This window comes from Anomaloglossus baeobatrachus, chromosome 1 (assembly GCF_048569485.1).
Source record: "Anomaloglossus baeobatrachus isolate aAnoBae1 chromosome 1, aAnoBae1.hap1, whole genome shotgun sequence".
In the NCBI taxonomy this organism is placed as follows: domain Eukaryota; kingdom Metazoa; phylum Chordata; class Amphibia; order Anura; family Aromobatidae; genus Anomaloglossus; species Anomaloglossus baeobatrachus.
In genome coordinates, this window is record NC_134353.1 from 859,336,131 (window position 1) to 859,356,463 (window position 20,333).

Genomic DNA, 20,333 nt, shown 5'->3' on the forward strand with positions numbered 1-20,333 from the left:
GCGTGGCTTTGTTCACAAATAAAGTTTATTAAAAATGAAATCTAATCTAAGATTCAAGAGATTTGGGGCATTGAACTTCTGGTCCAGGGCACGGATCTAAGTGCCTAGTGACAACGCTGCCATGTGCATATATCATAGAATAACAAGAATGGCAAAGTAGTATCAATGATCAGCTCCAGGGAGATGAAAAATTTTCAGTTACCTGTAAGTACTGCAGTAATCAGAAGATACCTACATTAAGCCAAACTGTTTGCAAGAAATCCTTGTAAAGTACCATTGCTGAAAAAGATGTGTTGAAAAGATTATAGTTTCTCAAAGAACACATTGAGTGGCCTAAAGTGAAATGGCACAACTTTCTATAGACAGATGACAGCAAGATTCTTATTGGGTTAAAAGTCCGCAGACCGTTTGTGAGCCGTAAACACAGAATCCAAGCCACAGTACACTGTGAAGACTGTAAAGCATAATGGCTTGGGGATGTTTCTCATACTCTAGAGTTGAGCCCATGTATAATATACCAGGCACCATGGACCAGTTTGAATATATTAAAATACTAGAAGACGTCATGTCTTATGCTGAAGAAGAAATGCCCTTGAAATGGGTTTCGGCAGGGCATTGACCCCAAACCCACCAGAAAGCGGACAACATCCTGGTTACAGACCAATAAGATTGATGTTATGAAGTGGCCAGCCCAATTCCCAGATCTCAATCCGGTTGAGAATTTGTGGAGTGACATTATTTTGCACATAATTGTTTTTCAAGTTTATGATTGTGCCCTAAAAAGAAAAACATACATATTTTATGTCTATGGTGCTGAGCATCTTAACTTGGAGAAAAGCAAAGGAATGTCTTTTGCAAAGATTGTCACTTACCTGTCACGCTAGATACGGGGAAGTACCAAGCAAGCGGTGAAAGGGAAGGGAAACCCTTTGTCTAGGGAAAAGGAAATTTTGTGACCCCTGATCTAACCTACCGCTGATCCCTGGGGTCCCTCAGCACCCTAGATAGGTTCCCCACCTATGCGCTGAGCCGGATACCTGATACTAGGTATCCCTAGTACTGGACCCTAAATAGGGAATGGGTGGGATGAGCTCTTTGTCAACCCCACTAAACACTAAAGAAGACACAACGAGGACACACAGGGGAAAAATGCATGAACTACTTATTCACAGATGACTCAAGTAGAAGTTCAGCAAAGTTACAGCAAAAATACCACAGCTGAGTACAAGCCACTAGCGTGCAACCAAAGCTTGAATGAACTGGAAAATATCACCAGCACAAGTCCAGAGAAGATGGAAGTATTTAAGCAGCTGGACAGAAGGATCACTCACCTGGGTCCTAAAGGGGAATATATGAAAACCTAGTAAGAAAGCTACCTAGAACAATGAATACTGACAGCAGGAACAATGGAAAGTCAGGGAGCATTATGCACAGGCAAACACTGACTTTCTATTGCCAGAAACCACATGACTGTCTGTCACCCGTGACACAACTATGACAATACCATCTTTTCTTGGCCTGTGTGTGGCACAATGAAAATGTATGAGACGAAGGGAAACATTACCTCCCATTATTAAGAACTAGAACATACCTATTGTCAGCCGATTGCATTACAGAGGACTCATGGATGCTTGTTTTATCCTGCTGGTCTAGATATTTGAATTATTGTGACATATCTGTTGGAGTCATGAAGTTAACACCAAATCCAAATAAAAATATCAGAATTTTGTTACATTATGTACATGTAATAAAGTATAACAATGCAACTGAATATGTAGATGAACTGGGTCAACCACTGGCAAAATATGTCTAATATACAGATCTGACAAAAGTTATCTTGACTCAGGTAAGAAAAACACTTGGATATCACAGCACAACAAAGTGTAATTCCACACCTTACCTGAAATTAGTTGATACCTTTGTGCAATGTTGTAATTATAATCCTTTTAAATTAGGAAACATTCTGTGACAAGTTATAAGACGGTGCATTGTGAGTCGGGATAACCTTTGCTCCATCTGTAATATATATATATATATATATATATATATATATATATATATATATATATATATACACACACACACACACACACACACACACACACACACACATATACATATATATATATATATATATATATATACACACACACACACACATATATTATATATATATATATATATATATATATATATATATGTATACATATATATCTCAAACACCAAGTGGAAGTGATTCAACAAGAATTCAACTCTAATGTTTCGGAGGCTTTTTGAAAGCCTTAACAGTTTTATTTGCATTAGTTTTCATAAATCTGCATTTTAACTTTGTTGTACATGTAAGGTGCCAATCGGCAGAGGGTGAATGGAGAGGTCTCAGGAGCTCAGCCAGCCCCACTCTTGGCAGATGATAGCTGTGTCATTCAAGAATCATCTGCGTCTAAAAGTCGTGAGTGGAGCAAAGTCCAACCTGCTGCTGTTAACCTGTTAAATGCCACTGTGAATGTCTGTTCATCAGCATCCTTTTGACGCAATCAGATGGGTCTGTTGAAGACCCCTGTACTTGTCCTGATGATGCTCCTGTGAATGCCTGCTTCTGGCTGGTGATCATAGGAGACCATGATTTGTGCTATATACAGCTATAATGTGGAAATTAAGGAAAGCAGGAGCATTAAAGGCTAAATATAATTTTTATCAAAAATTTTGTTAAAAACCCGAAAATCCCACATTTTACAAAAAAAAATAATAATATTATAAAAAGTGCTAATAGATGGCATACAAAGCGATGAACACCCACATACATGTGAAGGGCAGAGAGAGGAAGATTTTTTTTATCCAAGGGAGCCTATATAAATAAATCCAATTGAAACCACCAAGTTTACACTAATACAAATGATCAACCATTAATGCAGTACATAATTACAACGGTGGTTGAATAGTATTAAAATATCCTGACAGCTTATCCATGGGTGAATGAATCTCACTTCTGCACTTCACGTGTGTGAAAAAACCCTGCAAACGCGCATTTCGCATGAATAGAGGATAGCTTCCTCAGCTATAATGTGATATTACTGTAAATAGTAGACGTGATTGGATGATCACAGGTTAAAGTTCACTAAGGGGACTAATAAATACAGTAAAAGGGGGAAAAATAGGTTTAAAAAAATGTAAAAAAAAAATAAAACTTCAAATCACCCCTTATTTTCTCCACATTTAAAATAAAGATCTTAAAAAAATTTAAAGACTACACATGTATCACTGCATCCATAAAAGTCTTATCAAACTATAAAATGATTAATTAAATTAGTCAATGCTGTAAAGAGAAAAAAGATTGAAGTGTCAAAGTTGCTTTTTTTTGGTTGCTACATCTCCTAAAAAAATGCAAAAAGAAGAGATCAAAACATCGTATTTACTCTATCAATACCAATACCAAGGCCACAACATGAGTTTCTCTCCTTTTATGCCCATAGCAGCCAATGACTCAGAAATATGGTTTATAGCGGGAGATGGTGCATTTCATGCAAGACGATGATTTTGCTATAGATGGCATGGTTTTTCTTTTTGTACCACAGAAGAAAGTGGTCAGTCATCAGTCAGAAATTCTATATGTTTGGCCGAGATAATTTTCACACCTTCAGGGACCCTAAAGGGGCCTACCAGATGTCTCCCCTTGATTTTGGCCCAAAAAATGACTCCTCCACCTCCTTGCTGAAGTTGCAACCTTGTTGGGACATGGTGGCCATTCACCAAAAATCCACTGCTCCATGTATCTGGACCATCCAGGGTTGCACGGCCCTCACCAGTAAAGAAAACTGTTTTAAAACTAGGCTTCATGTATGTCTGGGCTACTGTAACCATTTCTGATTGTGAACATTGTTTAGGGGTGGCCAAACAGTAGGTTTATGCACAACTGCAGCCTCTGGAGGTGTAGCGCCCGGTCCTGGTCCAAGCGCGGCACTTCCACATGCCCCCACTCCCAGGCCTTGGTGGGGTCGCCACTCTCCAATCCTGGGGTCTGTCGTGGCCTCCTCTTGCTTCCAAGCCATGCACAGCCCTTCTCTGAGTGCCCGTATGGTGTGCACAGCCATGCCCCCTTTCTTAAAGGGCTTACATCCCATTACCCGGAAGTTCACCTATTACCATAAGGTATTAAAGACTGCTTCCACTTACAGGAGGTGCCTGAGCAACATTGCCTACTAATTAGTGCGTTGCTAGTTCTCAGGTCCCATTACGCTACTGCTTTCCTTGTCCTAGTTCCATGTTGCTAACCTGTGTCTCGTCCAGAGCCTGCTCTCTACCACCATCTCCGTGCCGCCACGTCTTGGCCACCATCTCCATGCAGCCACACCTGAGTTACCATCATCGTGCTGCCACATCCGAGCACACCAGCATCGGGCGCTGAGACTTTACCAATCAGTAAGAGCCAACCTCCTCTGGTTCCTGGCAGTCATGTATTTAGACCCCTGTGGCTGCACCAGACAATCCCTGTACATGGGTTCACTATTCATTAGGAAGTCCGGTGTATGGCCCAGTGGATCCACTCCCGGATGCTCGCGGCATCTCTGCATCTGTAACAGGAGGGTCCTACACCTTGAGGTTCACAGGACTCCAGACTCACCAGCAGCTTCAAATACCTGTTTGCTGCTTTGTAATGGTATTTTAGCAGCTGCTTTCTTAATCAGATGAATTTTCTGGCAGAATCCTTCCTCATTATGCCTTTATATGCACGATCCGTCTGGGTAGTACGATAATCACGCTTAATTTTGTGTGAAATATCTAATGTTTTCATACCTTGTTTTCACATTAGATGCTTTTTGGCACTAGAGAGATGATTTTCTTTCCCATATTGCTTTAAACCTGTGGCCTGCTTAATAATGTGGGATGTCCTTCTTAAGTAGTTTTCCTTTACTTGGGCTCACCTGACAAACTAATTATCAAAGGTGTTTGAGATTGATTTCAGTGATCCAAAGAGCCCTGAGACACAATACCATCAGTGAGTTTATTTGAAAAACAAAAAATGCAATTTTTGACACTTAAATCCAATTTGCATAATAATTTGGAACGCAGTGTAAGGCCTCTGCCACACTCACGTGTAAAAAACGTACGTTTGGTGTAGTCCGTTTTTTGTGTCCGTGTTCCGTATTTGCAGTCCGTTTTTCCCCTCCGTGTGGTGTCCGTATGCATATCGTGTGTCATACGTGTGTACGTGTGTGCGTTTTCCTGTGCGTGAAATACGTCAGTGTGTGTTCCGTGTGCAGTCCGTTTTTTGTGCGTGTTTCACATGTTTCACACATTGAGATAATGGTGATTACTTGGAATTAAATGACACATAGGTGTATGTGATTAGGACATAAATATAAGTTAACTATAAACTGTTTCCTGCTTGTATTATGCCTTGGAGCACCTATGTGTTGAGACAAAATTGTCGCAATGCCATTATCCACGGAGGCCTTAGTGTTTTTATGTTGGATTATATCTCGTCGTTTTGGCGTTCGACGCCACATGTTGCAATATGATAATGTAAGAAGAACCAGATTGTGGGTGCATCCACTAATGATGATGCGGCCTATGCATGGTCATTTCCATACTTTATTTTTTGAGTTACGGAATTTCCCAGATAAGTTTTTTTCATACTGCCGGTTGTCAGTTGAGAGTTTTGATTACTTACTAAATATTTTACGACCTCATTTGCAACATCAGGACACTTGGATGCGGCTTTCCATTTCCCCAGAGGAGAGATTTATGGTGACTCTGAGGTATTATATTTGTTATTTTTGTAATTTGTGTAAATGTGTTATTTTTCACATTGAAATGTGTAATTGATCTTTATTGATCTAATCTCATTTTTGATTCAATGTTTCTGTTTTCTTATGATTGTTTTAATTTAAAAAAACATAGTGTTAATTGTAAATCATTGTTTGTCTTGTTTTCATAGATTCTTGGCGACTGGTCAATCTTTTAGTGCTTTACATTTTGATTTTTTGTTGGGTCGATCAACCATTGCCGTTATAGTACGTCACACATGCGACATGATATGGCAACATTTAAAAGAAGAAATGATGCCTCAGCCAAACAGAGAAGATTGGTTGAAAATCTCTAAGGGCTTCAAGGACTCTGTTGACTTTCCTAACTGCATAGGAGCTTTGGATGGCAAGCATTTCAGAGTTAAAAAGCCACCAAACTCTGGGTCACGTTATTTCAATTTTCATAAGTTTTTTTCCGTTGTTATTTTGGCATTGGTTGACACAGAATACCGATTTATTTATGCAGACATTGGGGCCTATGGTAGTGCCTCAGATGCCCGTATTTTTCGTTCATCAAGATTAGCCCAACGCCTGCAAGAAAATTCATTATTGATCCCCCCTCCAGTTGCCCTACCTGGTACATCTGGACCGTTGGCACCATATGTGATGGTAGCAGATGCAGGATTTGCATTATCCAAACATGTTATGCGACCATATCCAAGGAGATCCATTGATGACAGGAAACAGTACTTTAATAATCGGCTAACTAAAGAAAGACGTTATGTGGAGTGTGCATTTGGTATTTTAGCTAACAAATGGCGCATTTATCAGACAACGATTCAGTTGCAGCCAACCTTTGTCACATCTGTACTCAAGGCTACCATAGTGCTTCACAATTACTGTCGGATACATGAAGGAGGAACTTATGTGGATGATGAAATTCAGATAAACCATGTTGTTAATCCCACAGGTGAACCTATGTCTCATAATTCCGTGACATCTGGTTTACAAATTAGAAATTTATTTACTGATTACTTTAATTGTTTTGATGATACTAATAATAGTGTTGATTGTTAAGATTGTGATGGTTTTTTGTTGATAAAAATATAACTTTTTTTTATTATATGAACTTGGTTAATTTTTCTCAACATCTAAGAGCTTAAATCGAACTAGTATTAAAGGGCAAATGCATTAATCATAAACTGACATTTCTGTTAGCAACATGGTTTTCTGAATGTTGTATGTATGTGTATGTACATTTCTGTGTTACTATCATGTTTTAGGAAACTTATTTCAAACTTACAACATTAATAATGTTAATCGTCTATTGAAAAAATGCAATATTATTAATAAATATCAATAATAAACATGTTTCTTTTCTTCAAAAACAGAATCTTTTATTAAGAATAAGCATATTAATCCATAAAGTAAGGATGTTATTTTTTCACATCCACATTAAAAATGTACATATTGTTCATTTTGTGTTAAATTTTTCTAAATGAAAATTTTGATGCTATTCTTCATAACATACAAAATATACTTTACATACAAGAGTAATTGTAAAGAAAATGTGTGCATTGCTTACAATGTAGAAAAATGTCGGCCAATTAAGTTGCTATCATGTTGGACATTGACATAGACCAAAAAATTGTAAACTGTGTTTTCAGAATATTAGAACTAATCTAACCATCAAATTGGTTGGGTAAAAATGTGTTCATAAAATTCCAAAAATAAAGGCCATAAAACATATATGTGATCCGTCACTAAGTATAATCACACATGTTTTTAAAATCTTTTCAACTCTGAGTTTGCACATTTTTGGAAATCCCTCTTTTTTAACATTTTGACACATTCATCAGATTTGTTGTTTGATTGTTAAGATTAACAAAAATGTGCATCACAAGTCAACAAGATCTTCTAGTGAAGTAACCTGAGTGTTGCTGAGTATGTTGTTTTGTGTGGCCTCAGAAATGGTATTTTCAGGAATGGAAACAGTTGTTTGCTGAACAACATTCCTATTACTAGCTACAGTAGTGTGTGGAACAGTCTGTTGCATGCTGGTTTGTCCCAACACATTGCCTGTGGTTGAGTACACCTGTGGATCTACATGGGTAATTGGGTATTGTGTGTGTGTATGTTGTTGACCTTGAGGATAGTTGACTGATGTTTGTAAGTGTGGTGTAGGTAACATAGTTGAGATTGGATAATGAGGCATCATGAATGATTGTGGGTATGTTGAACCTGGAAACAAATTAGGTAAACCACCAATATTTGTGGGTTGAGTAAAGTAACTAGTAGTTTGAGTTGGTTGTAAATTCATATAGTTCATGGGTTGCTGAGAGGTAGCACTTTGTACTGTGCTTAAGGCACCAGTATTGGTTGCAACATACCCTTGTCTAATTGGTGTTGGGAATAACGTACTTGAAGCAATTGAAGGTTGTCCAGATTGTTGTAATAGTGGATTATTGACTATTACAGTTGCCATTGTTGTTTGTGTTGAAATTGTATTTGGATTGTCTGTTGTGTTTGGGACTGTATGTTGTTGCATAATGGTACGCCAATTTTCTATGGCCTCATACACTCTCACTGGTTCCTGTTCTGCCTGACTAGCTGACAGTAGGGTAAGCATAGCAGCTCTTACACGTTCCTGCCTATCTGAAGGAATTTTGGTTAAGCTAGTAGATAAAGACCGACAAAAACGCTCGGCATCTGTTTCTGGAATTAAAGTGTTCATTATGTGAATAATGCGTGTGTCAATTATTTCCGGTAAGGATCTCATTTCCTCTGGTCTGCGGATTCTTCTTGCACGTAGAGGTTGTGGTGCAAAACGTGGAAGTACATTTGTTTGTGTTGATTGTGTAGCTGGTGTGGTTGTTTGTTGCGTTGATGAGCCTTGGGTGTTGGTTTGTGCACTCTCTGTCCCACCCTCATGTGAATCATTTGCTGCATCTTGTTGAGTCTCAGGAATTTCAATGTCTTCTCTGGCAGGTTCTTGTTCTGATGCTGAGGTGGCTGTAGCAGAGGGACCTGCTGTTGGTTCATCATCTGATTCGTCAAGATTATCCTCCGTTCTATAAGAAATGAAAAAACATATTACAATCTTAACATTTATCTTTGTCCAATTATCTTCAGGGGGTTTTTTTTTTTTTTTTAAAAAAAAAAAAAAACTTACTGTGTAACTTCTAAGATGGGTGCTAGGAAGCTTATTTGTTCATAGTAGACATATCTGCGTTTGCGGCCTTGGCTGGATGAGGATGGTATAGGGTTGTACTCCCTTCGGTACTGATCACGGGCTGAACGCCAACGCCTTTTTACCAAGTCAACTGTGGAAAATAAAAAAATATGTCACTTGCAACATTCTCCATAAATCTGCACACATTAATTTAAATAATGTTTGCGAAATGTAATATACAATTTAACACAATTATGTTGGTCAAATACTTAGGATGAAATATAATTTATTTAGATATTCTTCATTCAAAAACATGTTTAGACATTCACACATAACCAAATAATATTTCTGAATAATTATATTTTAAGTAATTGTCATCTATATTTAAATTATAATTTGGTGTTTTTGCAATGACATTTGGCTATAAATTACTAGAAATATTATTTGATACATGTAGGTAATGATATTGACATGTCATTTTAAACAATTTTATTTTAAAAAAAAAAAAAAACAAGATTTTCAATTGTGATACTAAATTTAGACTAATACAACAGGGAATTTTAAAACACATGACAGTTTAATCAGTTAATTAAGTAAATTCATGAAGAATTCCAAGTCAGATTACAAATTTAAGTATACTTTGATTTTTGACACTTATGAAAGTTTGGTGATACTATGAAAAAAGTGTACAGGAACTCAATATATTGAGTAGTACATATACCAATTCTTCTCATAGGATTTTACACTAAAAGAAAACATAACTATGCCAAAACAATCACAGTTTGAAAGTATGAACAAATCCAAAGATAGATATTAAATAAATAACTATAAAAAAATACAACAACTTACCATATTTAGCACGGTTTGCAGGAGAACATCTAGACCATGCATTATTGGGGTACACTTCCTCAGCTACTTGATTCCAATGGCGCTCAACTGTCAGTCGGTCATGGTAACCATCTACACGTGTATCCCATAATGGTGGGTGAGTCTCGACAGCTGTTATAAGTTTCTCCGTGTCCACCCGTGGTGCCATTATTATATTTCGAAGACGAAAGTTTGCTCAAAATAGATCTTGCAATACACAGAACTACAACTTCTTGCTTGCTCACTCCTTCTGCAAATGCACAGTTAGTTTTGTGCAAAAAAATATGTTAGCTACGCCACCTGAAAGTATTTCAGAGTGTAACAAACTTTCTAATTAAAACACGGACACGGACCACACGGATAGCATACGGAGGCCATCCGTATCACGTACGTGTAAACACGGACCCATAGGATTTAATGGATCCGTGAGGACGTGATGCCGGTGGAAAACGGACATGTCAGCGCTTTTTCGACACGCTCAAACGTACGCACGGAACGGACACACGCTCCGTGCGCAAACACTGACGTGAGGCTTTTTAGATTAAAAATAGTATGTCAACATCAGCACGTGTCTCCGGTACGTGCAAAAAATGCCAAAAACGTACCGGAGGCACGGATGTGTGGCGCAGGCCTTAGACAGGTTCCCTTCAATAAATATATAACAGACAAGAAAGCTATGTTCTGAGAATGAAGGGGTCTATACGTTAGAAAATTGTTCGACCTACCACCAGACACATGAATGGTCAGTTTGGCTGAGCATTGATAAGTTTTCACTTGGCAGATGGAAAAAAAGTGCTATAAAAAAACTTTAGGTCTGATGGGTGGGAGGGCACATCTCAAACCCCCAGTGGAACATGTATGTAATATGATAGGGGCACCAAACAGGGGCATATAGTGCTTCCTCTGTAATTTGGAACTGCAGGGATGCCTTGTCCACTATACTGCCTCAGTATACAGACCTATGCTGTTTGCATTACATCTAAGGATTTATGGATTCCCGCTAATGTTATTTTATGGCATGTATGTAAAAAAAATACTATTCTTTCTGGTAATATCAGATGCATTTAGAGTATATATTTATGACTTTATTCCGTGTATCTTATTTGGTAAATGTGCATTACGATCTATTAAGTTACTTAAGTCATAATGAGGAGGGTGAAAAATGCTTTCAAAAACGTATGCTAAAAATCTCCTACCCATACCATAAAAAGCTCACTTACCGACAAGGAGATCATTGACTTTTACCTTGAAATATAGATGGCTTCACCATTAGATCATTGACTAGTGCTCTAAAAGGTAACAGAAAACTAATTGGATCCTAAATGCAGGCAAGCTGTTTTGTATTACAAGAAATGACTATATGTCATAACAAAACCTTTGCTGAGACGCTCTTGGCCGGCGTACAGTCCACATCATGTGCACCTCATGATACGGGGAGTATTTGGTGCCTTCATCTGCCATATGATTATTAGCCCTAGATCTACGCTCTCTCCTGTCTGGTGCTTGCAGCCTCAGTGTCTAAACATTCTCACTGTAGACAACAGAAATCATTTGGGACCTGATATATTACACTGTGCAGTTGTATATGTCATAAAAGGAAAATCTCCTACTGAACCATCATGTAATAATTACTGTGTTTACAGTGCACATTGACATAGTTGATATTACAGCTAGATATTTCTACTGTTAATAATAAAGTTCTTGTATGAAAAGCTTCCAAAAGGTTCATAACCTTTTGACAAATAGATGCAATTTTTTTGTTCTTACAATAAATAAGAAGCGGTCAATTTCAACGTGAAACGCGCGTCGGAGTGAGCTGTTACAGTATGCTTATAGGCTGATCCCACACTATGTGGATATAAGTAATACGGACATGGAACTTACCCTAGATATACACATGCCATGTTTTATGGATATTGTGTGAGGACTATACATGGGCACTTATACAGAGAATTATATATAGGGTCCCTTTCTCATAAAAAGCTCAGGTATATAAACGCTGGGGTCTCGATTCCTCTTGTTTTTCGTACCATCTATGTGCACCTTGTCTTATTGCATTTTCTGTCTTTTTTTGTATGAGTATTTTTTAGATACTTGGAATACTTGGTTTTATTGAACCTTTGTATAAATAAAAGTTGGCTATCTTTTAAGCCTAAAAACACTCATTTTGTCCTCCTCCTTTCAATCTGTTTTGGAGTGGCTATGTATAAATTATCAAAGATATGTTTTTTACTAATTCTGAGAATATGTGCCTGAGCAAAATGTTGATGTATTTGAGAGCTTTTACTGTGCCTGAACATTGCTCTTCCTCAAGGAAATGCTGAGTGCTTCTGCTGATTTGAGCAATCAATATGCACAGTGGTGTAACTAGAGTCCAATGGGCTCCAATGCAAATTTGGACCCGGGACCTCACCTGAATGTTGGTCAGATATATAGGTCATTGTAGCATTCTAGATCCTATAAAGATATGTGTATTCACCTCAATCTCATATCTAACAATATCTACCATCCTGATCTCTTGCTATATTAATGTCCCCCATCCTAGCTCCTTCCTCTAATAATTTACCCTGTCCTAGCCCCTTTCTGGAATAATGTACCTCGCCCTGGTTCCTTCCTATAATAATGTCTTCTGTCCTGGGCACTTTCAGTAATGTTCCCCATCATGAATCCTGTTTTTCATAATGCCTCCTATCCTTGGCATCTTCCTATAATAATGTCCTTTCAGTACTAATGTCCCCCCCTGGCCCCTTCCAGTAATAATGTCTTACTCCTGTAACCTTCTTGTAATAATGTCTCTCATCCTGGGCCTTATCCTATAACAATGCTCCCAAACCTGGACCCCTTCCTGGTATGATGTCCTCCATCCTGGGCCCCTTCCTGTAATATTGTCCCTTATCCTGGGCCACTTCATTGTATAATGTCATCTATTCTGGGGCCCTTCCATTAATAATTTCCCCTTTTCTTCTCCAGCACAATTTAAAAAGAAACATATCTATATCCGGCACAGAGGCCAGCAACTGACTTTGACATGCGAAGACGGTCAGCACATTACTTTATTGCCATGTGCCACATGAGATGGGCAAGTCAATGTCAGCTGCCTCTGATTGGCTGATAATGTGTATTAGGGTACAGGGAGCCGGCGGGTCTCTGTGCAGCAATAGATTTCAGCTGAATGTGTGTCAGAGGATGCACTTTCAGGTGAAATAAGTGCTAGCGACTGCAGGGGCCCTTCCCACATGGGCCCGGTTGACCCCTCTCTAACCACCATTGTTTTGCTTCTCAACAGGCATCTCAGGACCAGTATCCCAGCCAATCAATATCATTACACTGGGGCTATAATATACCCTAAACATATTTTAAACCTTAATTGCTTAATTACAGTCCAATTTGTATGAATCAGCTCACCGTATAAGGCTCAATCCCGATTCCGTCCTGGAGCACGGACAGGCACTGCCACAGCCCAATGAAATGCAGAAAAAAGAGGATGTCCAGCTCTTCAGGCAAAGAATCACGTCTTTATTTCATCATGCAGACACAGAGAATGACATGACCAGCACTACGCATTTCAGGTGAAAACACTCACCCTTAATCATGATTAAGGGTGAGTGTTTTCACCTGAAACGCGTAGTGCTGGTCATGTCATTCTCTGTGTCTGCATGATGAAATAAAGACGTGATTCTTTGCCTGAAGAGCTGGACATCCTCTTTTTTCTGCTTAATTACAGTACTTGAAATGAAATAGTCATGGTCTAGTGGGAGACAAACAGATTGGCAATTGTTAAGATCAAAGTACACCTGCACAGGACCTCAATGTCGGCTACTGTAGATGATGTAAAGCACGTCAGCCACACTAGTTTCAGAAGGAGGACAAAGATGGACGAAAGAGCAGACGCAGGACCTGGAGAACGGAGACGCCCATCCGACCAGTCTGCTCCGCACTGACCATTAGGTAAGTATTATAAACATCCGGTGACAGGTTCCCTTTAAGATTTTGAGGCTGTCGCTTGGCAACTCAGAGCTTCACCTCCCTCTATAAGTTTTCTATGGGATTAAGGTCTGCAGACTGGCTAGGTCACTCCATGACCTTAATGTTCTTCTTTTTGATCCACTCCTTTGTTGCCTTAGCTGTATGTTTTTGGTCATTGTCATGCTGAAAGACACAGCCACAACCCATTTTTAATGTCCTGGCGGAGGGAAGGACATTAAAAATATAATTACAGCTCTACAGAGCGAGAAGCAGGCTGATACCGACAGTGACAGTCAAAGTTCAATCGAGTCCATGTCTAAGCCATGAACTTAGATGAACCCTGACGTCACCACGAACACGGACGAAAAAAGCCGAAGACTGCCAAGTGACGAGCAGTGCAGTGAATACCGCCAGAAGTTAATGAACGGACCCGGAAGCAGAAGCGGCCGGGAGACAGCGGGTCTGCAGGATAAGTCACGGGACCAGTAAGTATAATGACAATGTTTATTTTTAACTATATTCTTTATTTTACAGCCCCTCCGCCCCATCCCATAACTGTAAAGTCCAAGCTTTGGGTTCGGACGCAAGTTCGCATCATCTCCGGCCCCGAATTCGGGGTTTACATGAAGCTCGGGCGAGTCTCCCGATCTCAAGCATTGGGGAATTCGCCATCACTAATAGTCAACTATCAATATGTCCACTGGTGAACACATCAGAATAGGGCCCCTGTGCAAGCACAATATATGGCCCTTTGCAGCGCAAATGCTCATAAAAATGCAAAATTGTACCTGCATTGGTGGTAGAAATGGACCTCTTAGCTCTTGAGCCCCAATGATATGTCTGCCCCTGGATATGGTCCTAGCTCCTGGGCTATCACACTGTGTTTTTTGATGTGCATAGTATATATTAGTTTTGTGATTGCAAATTGTAGACTGACATCATCATATAAAAGGCTGTGACTGTCCTGCAGCACATTCATAGAAACGAGTCCATGGACCTGGTTAACCTGCAGACAAAAAAATTCAGCAAAATAGCTTTACAACAAGCCAGCCGCCAACCTCAGACAATGTTATCACTCAGATTTCCTCCTGTTTATGCAGGTGGAAAGCTTCTCTAGGTTGAATAGATTTACCTGCATTCTAGAAAAAAAATCATATTGTACCCTGTTATATTAAAAGATAAGTCCTATATAAAAGATATGTCCTGTGTAATAAAAGCCATACACTTATGCCTGCTTTACACGAGTCGACCGATCGTGCGATTTCACGATCGATCGTACCCGCCCCCGTCGTTTGTGCGTCACGGGCAAATCGCTGCCCGTGTCGCACAAAGTCGTGAAACCCCCGTCACATGTACTTACCTGCTGAGCGACCTCGCTGTGGGCGGCGAACATCCACTTCCTGAAGGGGGAGGGACATTCGGCGGCACAGCGACGTCAAACAGCCGCCGGCCAATAGAAGCGGAGGGGCGGAGATGAGCGGGACGTAAACATCCCACCCACCTCCTTCCTTCCGCATAGCTGCCGGGAGCCTCGGGACGCAGGTAAGCTGTGTTCATTGTTCCCGGGGTGTCACACGGAGCGATGTGTGCTGCCCCGGCTACGATGAACAACCGGCGCCATTTTAATTAAACAATTTTTTTAAAACTGAGCAACGAGTACACGACTCACGATTTGTGAGCGATACTGCGTCGCTCGGAGGTGTCACATGAGATGACGTCGTGAACGATGCCGGATGTGTGTCACGAAAACCGTGAACCCGACGATGCATCGCACAATTGGTCGTCTTGTGTAAAGCAGGCATTACAAGAGCTTGCACAGATTTTATGTTTCAATTTTGTTATATCTGCGTTTCTTAATGCGGTTTTTTTTAGGCATTTTTGTCACAAATCTGCATGCCTATCCTTATGCCAGCAAAGTCAATGAGAATTCTGAACATGTTGCTTATTTTTTCCTAGCAGATTTGGTTGCATAAAAAATCTGCAGCAAGTCAATTCTTGGTGGGTTTTTGCCTGCGTTTTTCATCCCTTCTTCCCAGTGACGTCATTATCAAAAACAGATGGCAAAAAAACGCACCTTGTTTTTGGTGCATATTTCTGCCAAGAGTTGCAAAGAAATTCTGCACCAAATACTCATCATGCGCACATATCCCAACAGTAGATTGTCACTAATTTCCAGTAAATTATATCGAACGTTCACATGTAGTGACCCCCCCATTCACAAAATATAGTGCATAGATGTGATCACATTGTAGATTTCCAAATACACAGCATTCTCATTTTTCTGTAGATATTCACACATAATCAACAGTATTAAATCTACACAGCCAGCACAAGTCAACAGATTAGTAAAATACAAATGTTATTTCTTTTAATATTTCTTTTTAAATCTTTTAAACAAATCATCAACATAATCATCATCATCATCATCATCATCATCATCATCATCATCATCATCATCATCATCATCAATAATAAAATATTTTCACAGTCATTACAAAAATATTTTAAAATTAACAAAATAAATCTTTTGAGGTCTGTAAAGCTGTAGAGCAATGACTATACTGCAGGCCTCAATCAGAAGAAAATTAGGAATCTGTAATTAGGTAGAAAATATACAGGGTATCACAAAAGTGAGTACACCCCTCACATTTTTGTTAATATTTTATTATATCTTTTCATGGTATAACACTGAAGATATGACACTTTGATACAATGTACGGCTTGTATAACAGTGTAAATAACTCAACACACAGCCATTAATGTCTAAACCACTGGCAACAAAAGTGAGTACACCCGTAAGTGAAAATGGCTAAACTGAACCCAATTAGCTATTTTTCCTCCCTGGTTTCATGTGACTCATTAGTGCTGCAATGTTTCAGGTGTGAATGGGGGCAGGTGTGTCACATTTGGGGTGATCGCTCACACACGCTCTCATACTGGTCACTAGAAGTTCAACATGGCTCCTCATGGCATAGAATTCTTTGAGGATCTGAAAAGAAGAATTGTTGCTCTACATAAATATGGCCTAGGATATAAGAAGATTGCCAACACCCTGAAACTGAGCTGCAGCACGGTGGCCAAGACCATACAGAGGTTTAAACATCACAGGTTCCACTCAGACCAGGCCTCACCATGGTCGACCAAAGAAGTTGAGTGCACAGAGTCATATCCAGAGGATGTTTTTTCAAAATAGAGGTATGAGTGCTGCCAGCTTTGCTGTAGAGGTTCAAGGGGTGGGTGGTCAGCCTGTCAGTGCTCAGACCATACACCAGACAGTTTATGACATTGGTCTGCATGGCTGTCATCCCAGAAGGAAGCCTCTTCTAAAGATGATGCACAAAACAGCCCGAAAACAGTTTGCTGAAGACATGCAGACTAAGGACATGGATTAATGGAACCATGTCCAGTGGTCTGATGAGACCAAAATAAACTTATTTGGTTCATATGATGTCAAACATGTGTGGCGACAACTAGGGGAGGAATACAAAGACAAGTGCGTTTTGCAAGAGCAAAGCATAGTGGTGGAGTGTCATGGTTTGGGGCTGCATGAGTGCTGCCGGCTGTGGGGAGCTACAGTTCATTGAGGGAACCATGAATGCCAACATGTATTGTGATATACTGAAGGAGAGAATGATCCCCCTCCTTTTGGAAACTGGGCTGCAGGGCAGTATTCCAACATAACATCCCCAAACATCTCCAAGATGACCACTGCCTTGCTAAAGAAACTGAGGGTAAAGATGCTGGACTGGCCAATCATTTCTCCAGACCTAAACCCAATTGAGCATCTGTGACGCCTTCTTAAAAAGAAGGTGGAGGAGCACAGGATCTCTATCATCCACCAGCTCTGTGATGTCATCATGGAAGATGATCCAGTGGCTCCTGTGAAGCACTAGTGAACTCCATGCCCAAGAGAGTTAAGGCAGTGCTTGAAAATAATGGTGGCCACACAAAATATTGACACTTTGGCCACAATTTGGACATTTTCACTTAGGGGTGTTTCTCGCTTTTATTGCCAGCTGTTTATAAATGAATGGCTGTGTGATGAGTTACCGTACTTACCGGGCACCAAATTTACACTGTTATACACGCTGCACACTCACTGCTGTACAGTGTATCAAAGTGTCATATCTCCAGTGTTGTTCCATTACAAGATATAATAAAATAGTTACAAGAATGTGAGGGGTGTACTAACTTTTGTGATATACTGTATATAGAGAATTGATTGTCAACAGGACAGCTGTAACAGCTAAAACCTTGACCCCCCTGCCCCAATCCTAGAGCCTCAGATGCACTACTATTTGCATCTAATGTGACTGATGCCACTGACCGTTACTGCCGGCCAGTCCCATTAATGCCATCTATTTCTGAAAACATCATTAGTGCTATTGTGACTATATTATTCAATGCTGGACTCGAAAAACTTCTTGATATATTAGATTTTGGCTCAGATGCAATAATTGGGTGTAACTCAACTCAGATTTCATTTATAGGCACACTTCACTGCTCAATGGACTCAAAAGGAAAACTTGCCATCAATGAGAAAGGTGGACATCTCCTGAAGAATTTTGGTCCCTAGAATATTTTTTGGAATGTTGAACATTAGAGAAGTTATTACAACACATTTTATTTAGCCAAATATAGCCTCTATGCCTGTTTTGCTATGTAATCTGAGAGCAGCACGATGTAGGGGCTGAGACCCTGATTCCAGTGATGTGTCACCTACTGGGCGCAGTTGTATTTTTGATGCAGTCTTTATAAAATCACTGTTTTCTCTGCTGCTGATCTAGCAGTTCTCTGAATGCGGAGCGCTGTGTAACCCCGCCCACACCACTGATTGACAGATTTCTGCCTATGCATATTTACATAGCTGCCGATCAGTGGTGAGGGCGAGGTTATACAGAGCTCATGAATATAAAGGCAGTAAGCTTACTGGTCCTTTACGTGCTAAAATCTTGAATTCATCAACAAAAGATCAAAATTACAGCAAGTAGACTAGTAAGTGATGCATCGCTGGAATCAGGGTCTTTGCTCCTACATTATGCAGCCATCAGATTAGGAGACAAAAAACTTGGTGACAGATTTCCTTCAAAGACAATTTAATCAACTGTTTTGGCATCTTCTTAATTTCAACATAGGTGTTCTCTTCTCTTCATAGAAAACATTATTCCCAAGGGCCCCAGGCACCAGAAGCTTCAGGGTCACATCTGGGGTCATCATCTGGGTAATAGATGGGGACGGAATGATTGTTGTAGTACTCCAGACGGGAAAGAAGCTTCTTCACCACTTCAGGATATTTGTCTGACAAATCATACTTCTCTTCAGGATCATGGACAATATTGAATAACCAGAGGTTTTTTCTTGAAGACTCAAATGGTGGGATGTCGTGAATGTCTGAAGAATTGGGCGGAGGAAACCAGCGATCACAACCTGCACAAAAAGTACAAGACGTGGATTTAAAGATGTCTAAAGATTACAGTCTCCTGTCTTAGGTTTAATCATGAGGAGATAGGAAAATGTACAGTAAATTTGTTTTTATTTCTCAAAATTACTTTTTTTGTCTTGTGGTATTCATTGCTTTACTCGTTAAACTCTTCAAAATGGTGCACGCGGTTCATGAATTAAATCTATTTTTGTCTGTAACATTCCTTTGTTAGCATTTTTTAAAAAATAAGTCACAAATTCAGCAAAATGTCAACAAATATGCTCAAAAAAACTTGATGTCATACAGAAACACTCCAGAGGGAATTGGTTTATGTTTGTGTAAAAAAAAAATCAATTTTTTTTTTTTTTAAATTGCATTTGATATATGAGGCTAAAACATCTGGAAAAGCCACACCGATATAAAAAAAAAAAAAGTCTAAAATAAAAAAACAGAAAAAAAGTGCAAATCATCATAGATTGTAAGCCTGAGAGCAGGGCCCTCACTCCCCTTGATATGTGTTGAATTGAGTTACTCTGTAATGTCTATTATCTGTACATGTCCCCCTCTAAATCGTAAAATGCTGTGGAATATGTTGGGTCTAGAGAAATAAAAATTGTTATTATTTGATGACTTTTGTTGCAAATCAAAAAGTGATTAATTTAGAGGTATTCACTCAAAAAAATGGTGACAATACAATGATGAATCGGGCCCAAAGAGTGTAGAAATAGCAACAGATTGTCACGAGGGTTCCACAATGGTGAGTGGTCCCACCTATTTCTCATGTCAGGAGATTGCAGCGCAGGGTTTCATACACACTTGCTGAGGTTAATACTGCTGGCTGTACAGATTCTCCTTTTTTCTGCGCTGCTAGGATTCAGTAGATCCTCTGGTCTCCTTAACTCTGAATGAAAGATACAGCCAGCTGTTCTGTATTACTAATTACCCCTGCTATTGCTAAAGACTTCTCTCCCAGCCCAGCTAGTTGCCGGGAGTTACTACTAAGCTTGCCTCTACAGACAACCTGTGATCTGTGGACTAGGAAGCCATTCAGAGATCATTTGCTGTGTTTAAACTGTGTTGTGCTTTTCTCTTCCTTAAGGCTGCTTTACACCAGACAATCTATCGTGCGATAGATTGTCGGGGTCACATTTTTTGTGACGCA

At 39.6% G+C, this 20,333-nt stretch overlaps 2 protein-coding genes across 2 annotated transcripts in view; both read right to left on the bottom strand.

The window, feature by feature from the left end:
- Positions 1-653: 653 nt before the first annotated feature.
- Positions 654-9,077, bottom strand: LOC142255692 (uncharacterized). Its single transcript, XM_075327174.1, has 3 exons — positions 8,917-9,077; positions 7,840-8,815; positions 654-776 (listed from the first exon to the last, which is right to left on the bottom strand). Exons 2-3 carry the CDS (start codon positions 8,521-8,523, stop codon positions 654-656), a joined length of 807 nt encoding a protein of 268 aa, XP_075183289.1. The 5' UTR covers positions 8,524-8,815; positions 8,917-9,077.
- Positions 9,078-16,095: 7,018 nt separating this feature from the next.
- ARSB (arylsulfatase B) overlaps positions 16,096-20,333 on the bottom strand; it is a 207,271-nt gene continuing 203,033 nt past the window's right edge. Inside the window, 1 exon segment of the mRNA XM_075325679.1 lies at positions 16,096-19,176. Within this exon segment, the coding sequence (XP_075181794.1) occupies positions 18,911-19,176 (266 nt within the window). The 3' untranslated portion in view covers positions 16,096-18,910.

Excerpts from the sequence above, each read along its gene's own strand:
- LOC142255692 (XM_075327174.1), bottom strand. The coding sequence starts at position 8,523 with ATGAGATCCTTACCGGAAATAATTGACACACGCATTATTCACATAATG. Across the intron at positions 777-7,839 it reads TTACCCATGTAGATCCACAG|GGCACAATCATAAACTTGAA; the intron begins GTGTACTCAACC and ends TTTTCTTTTTAG.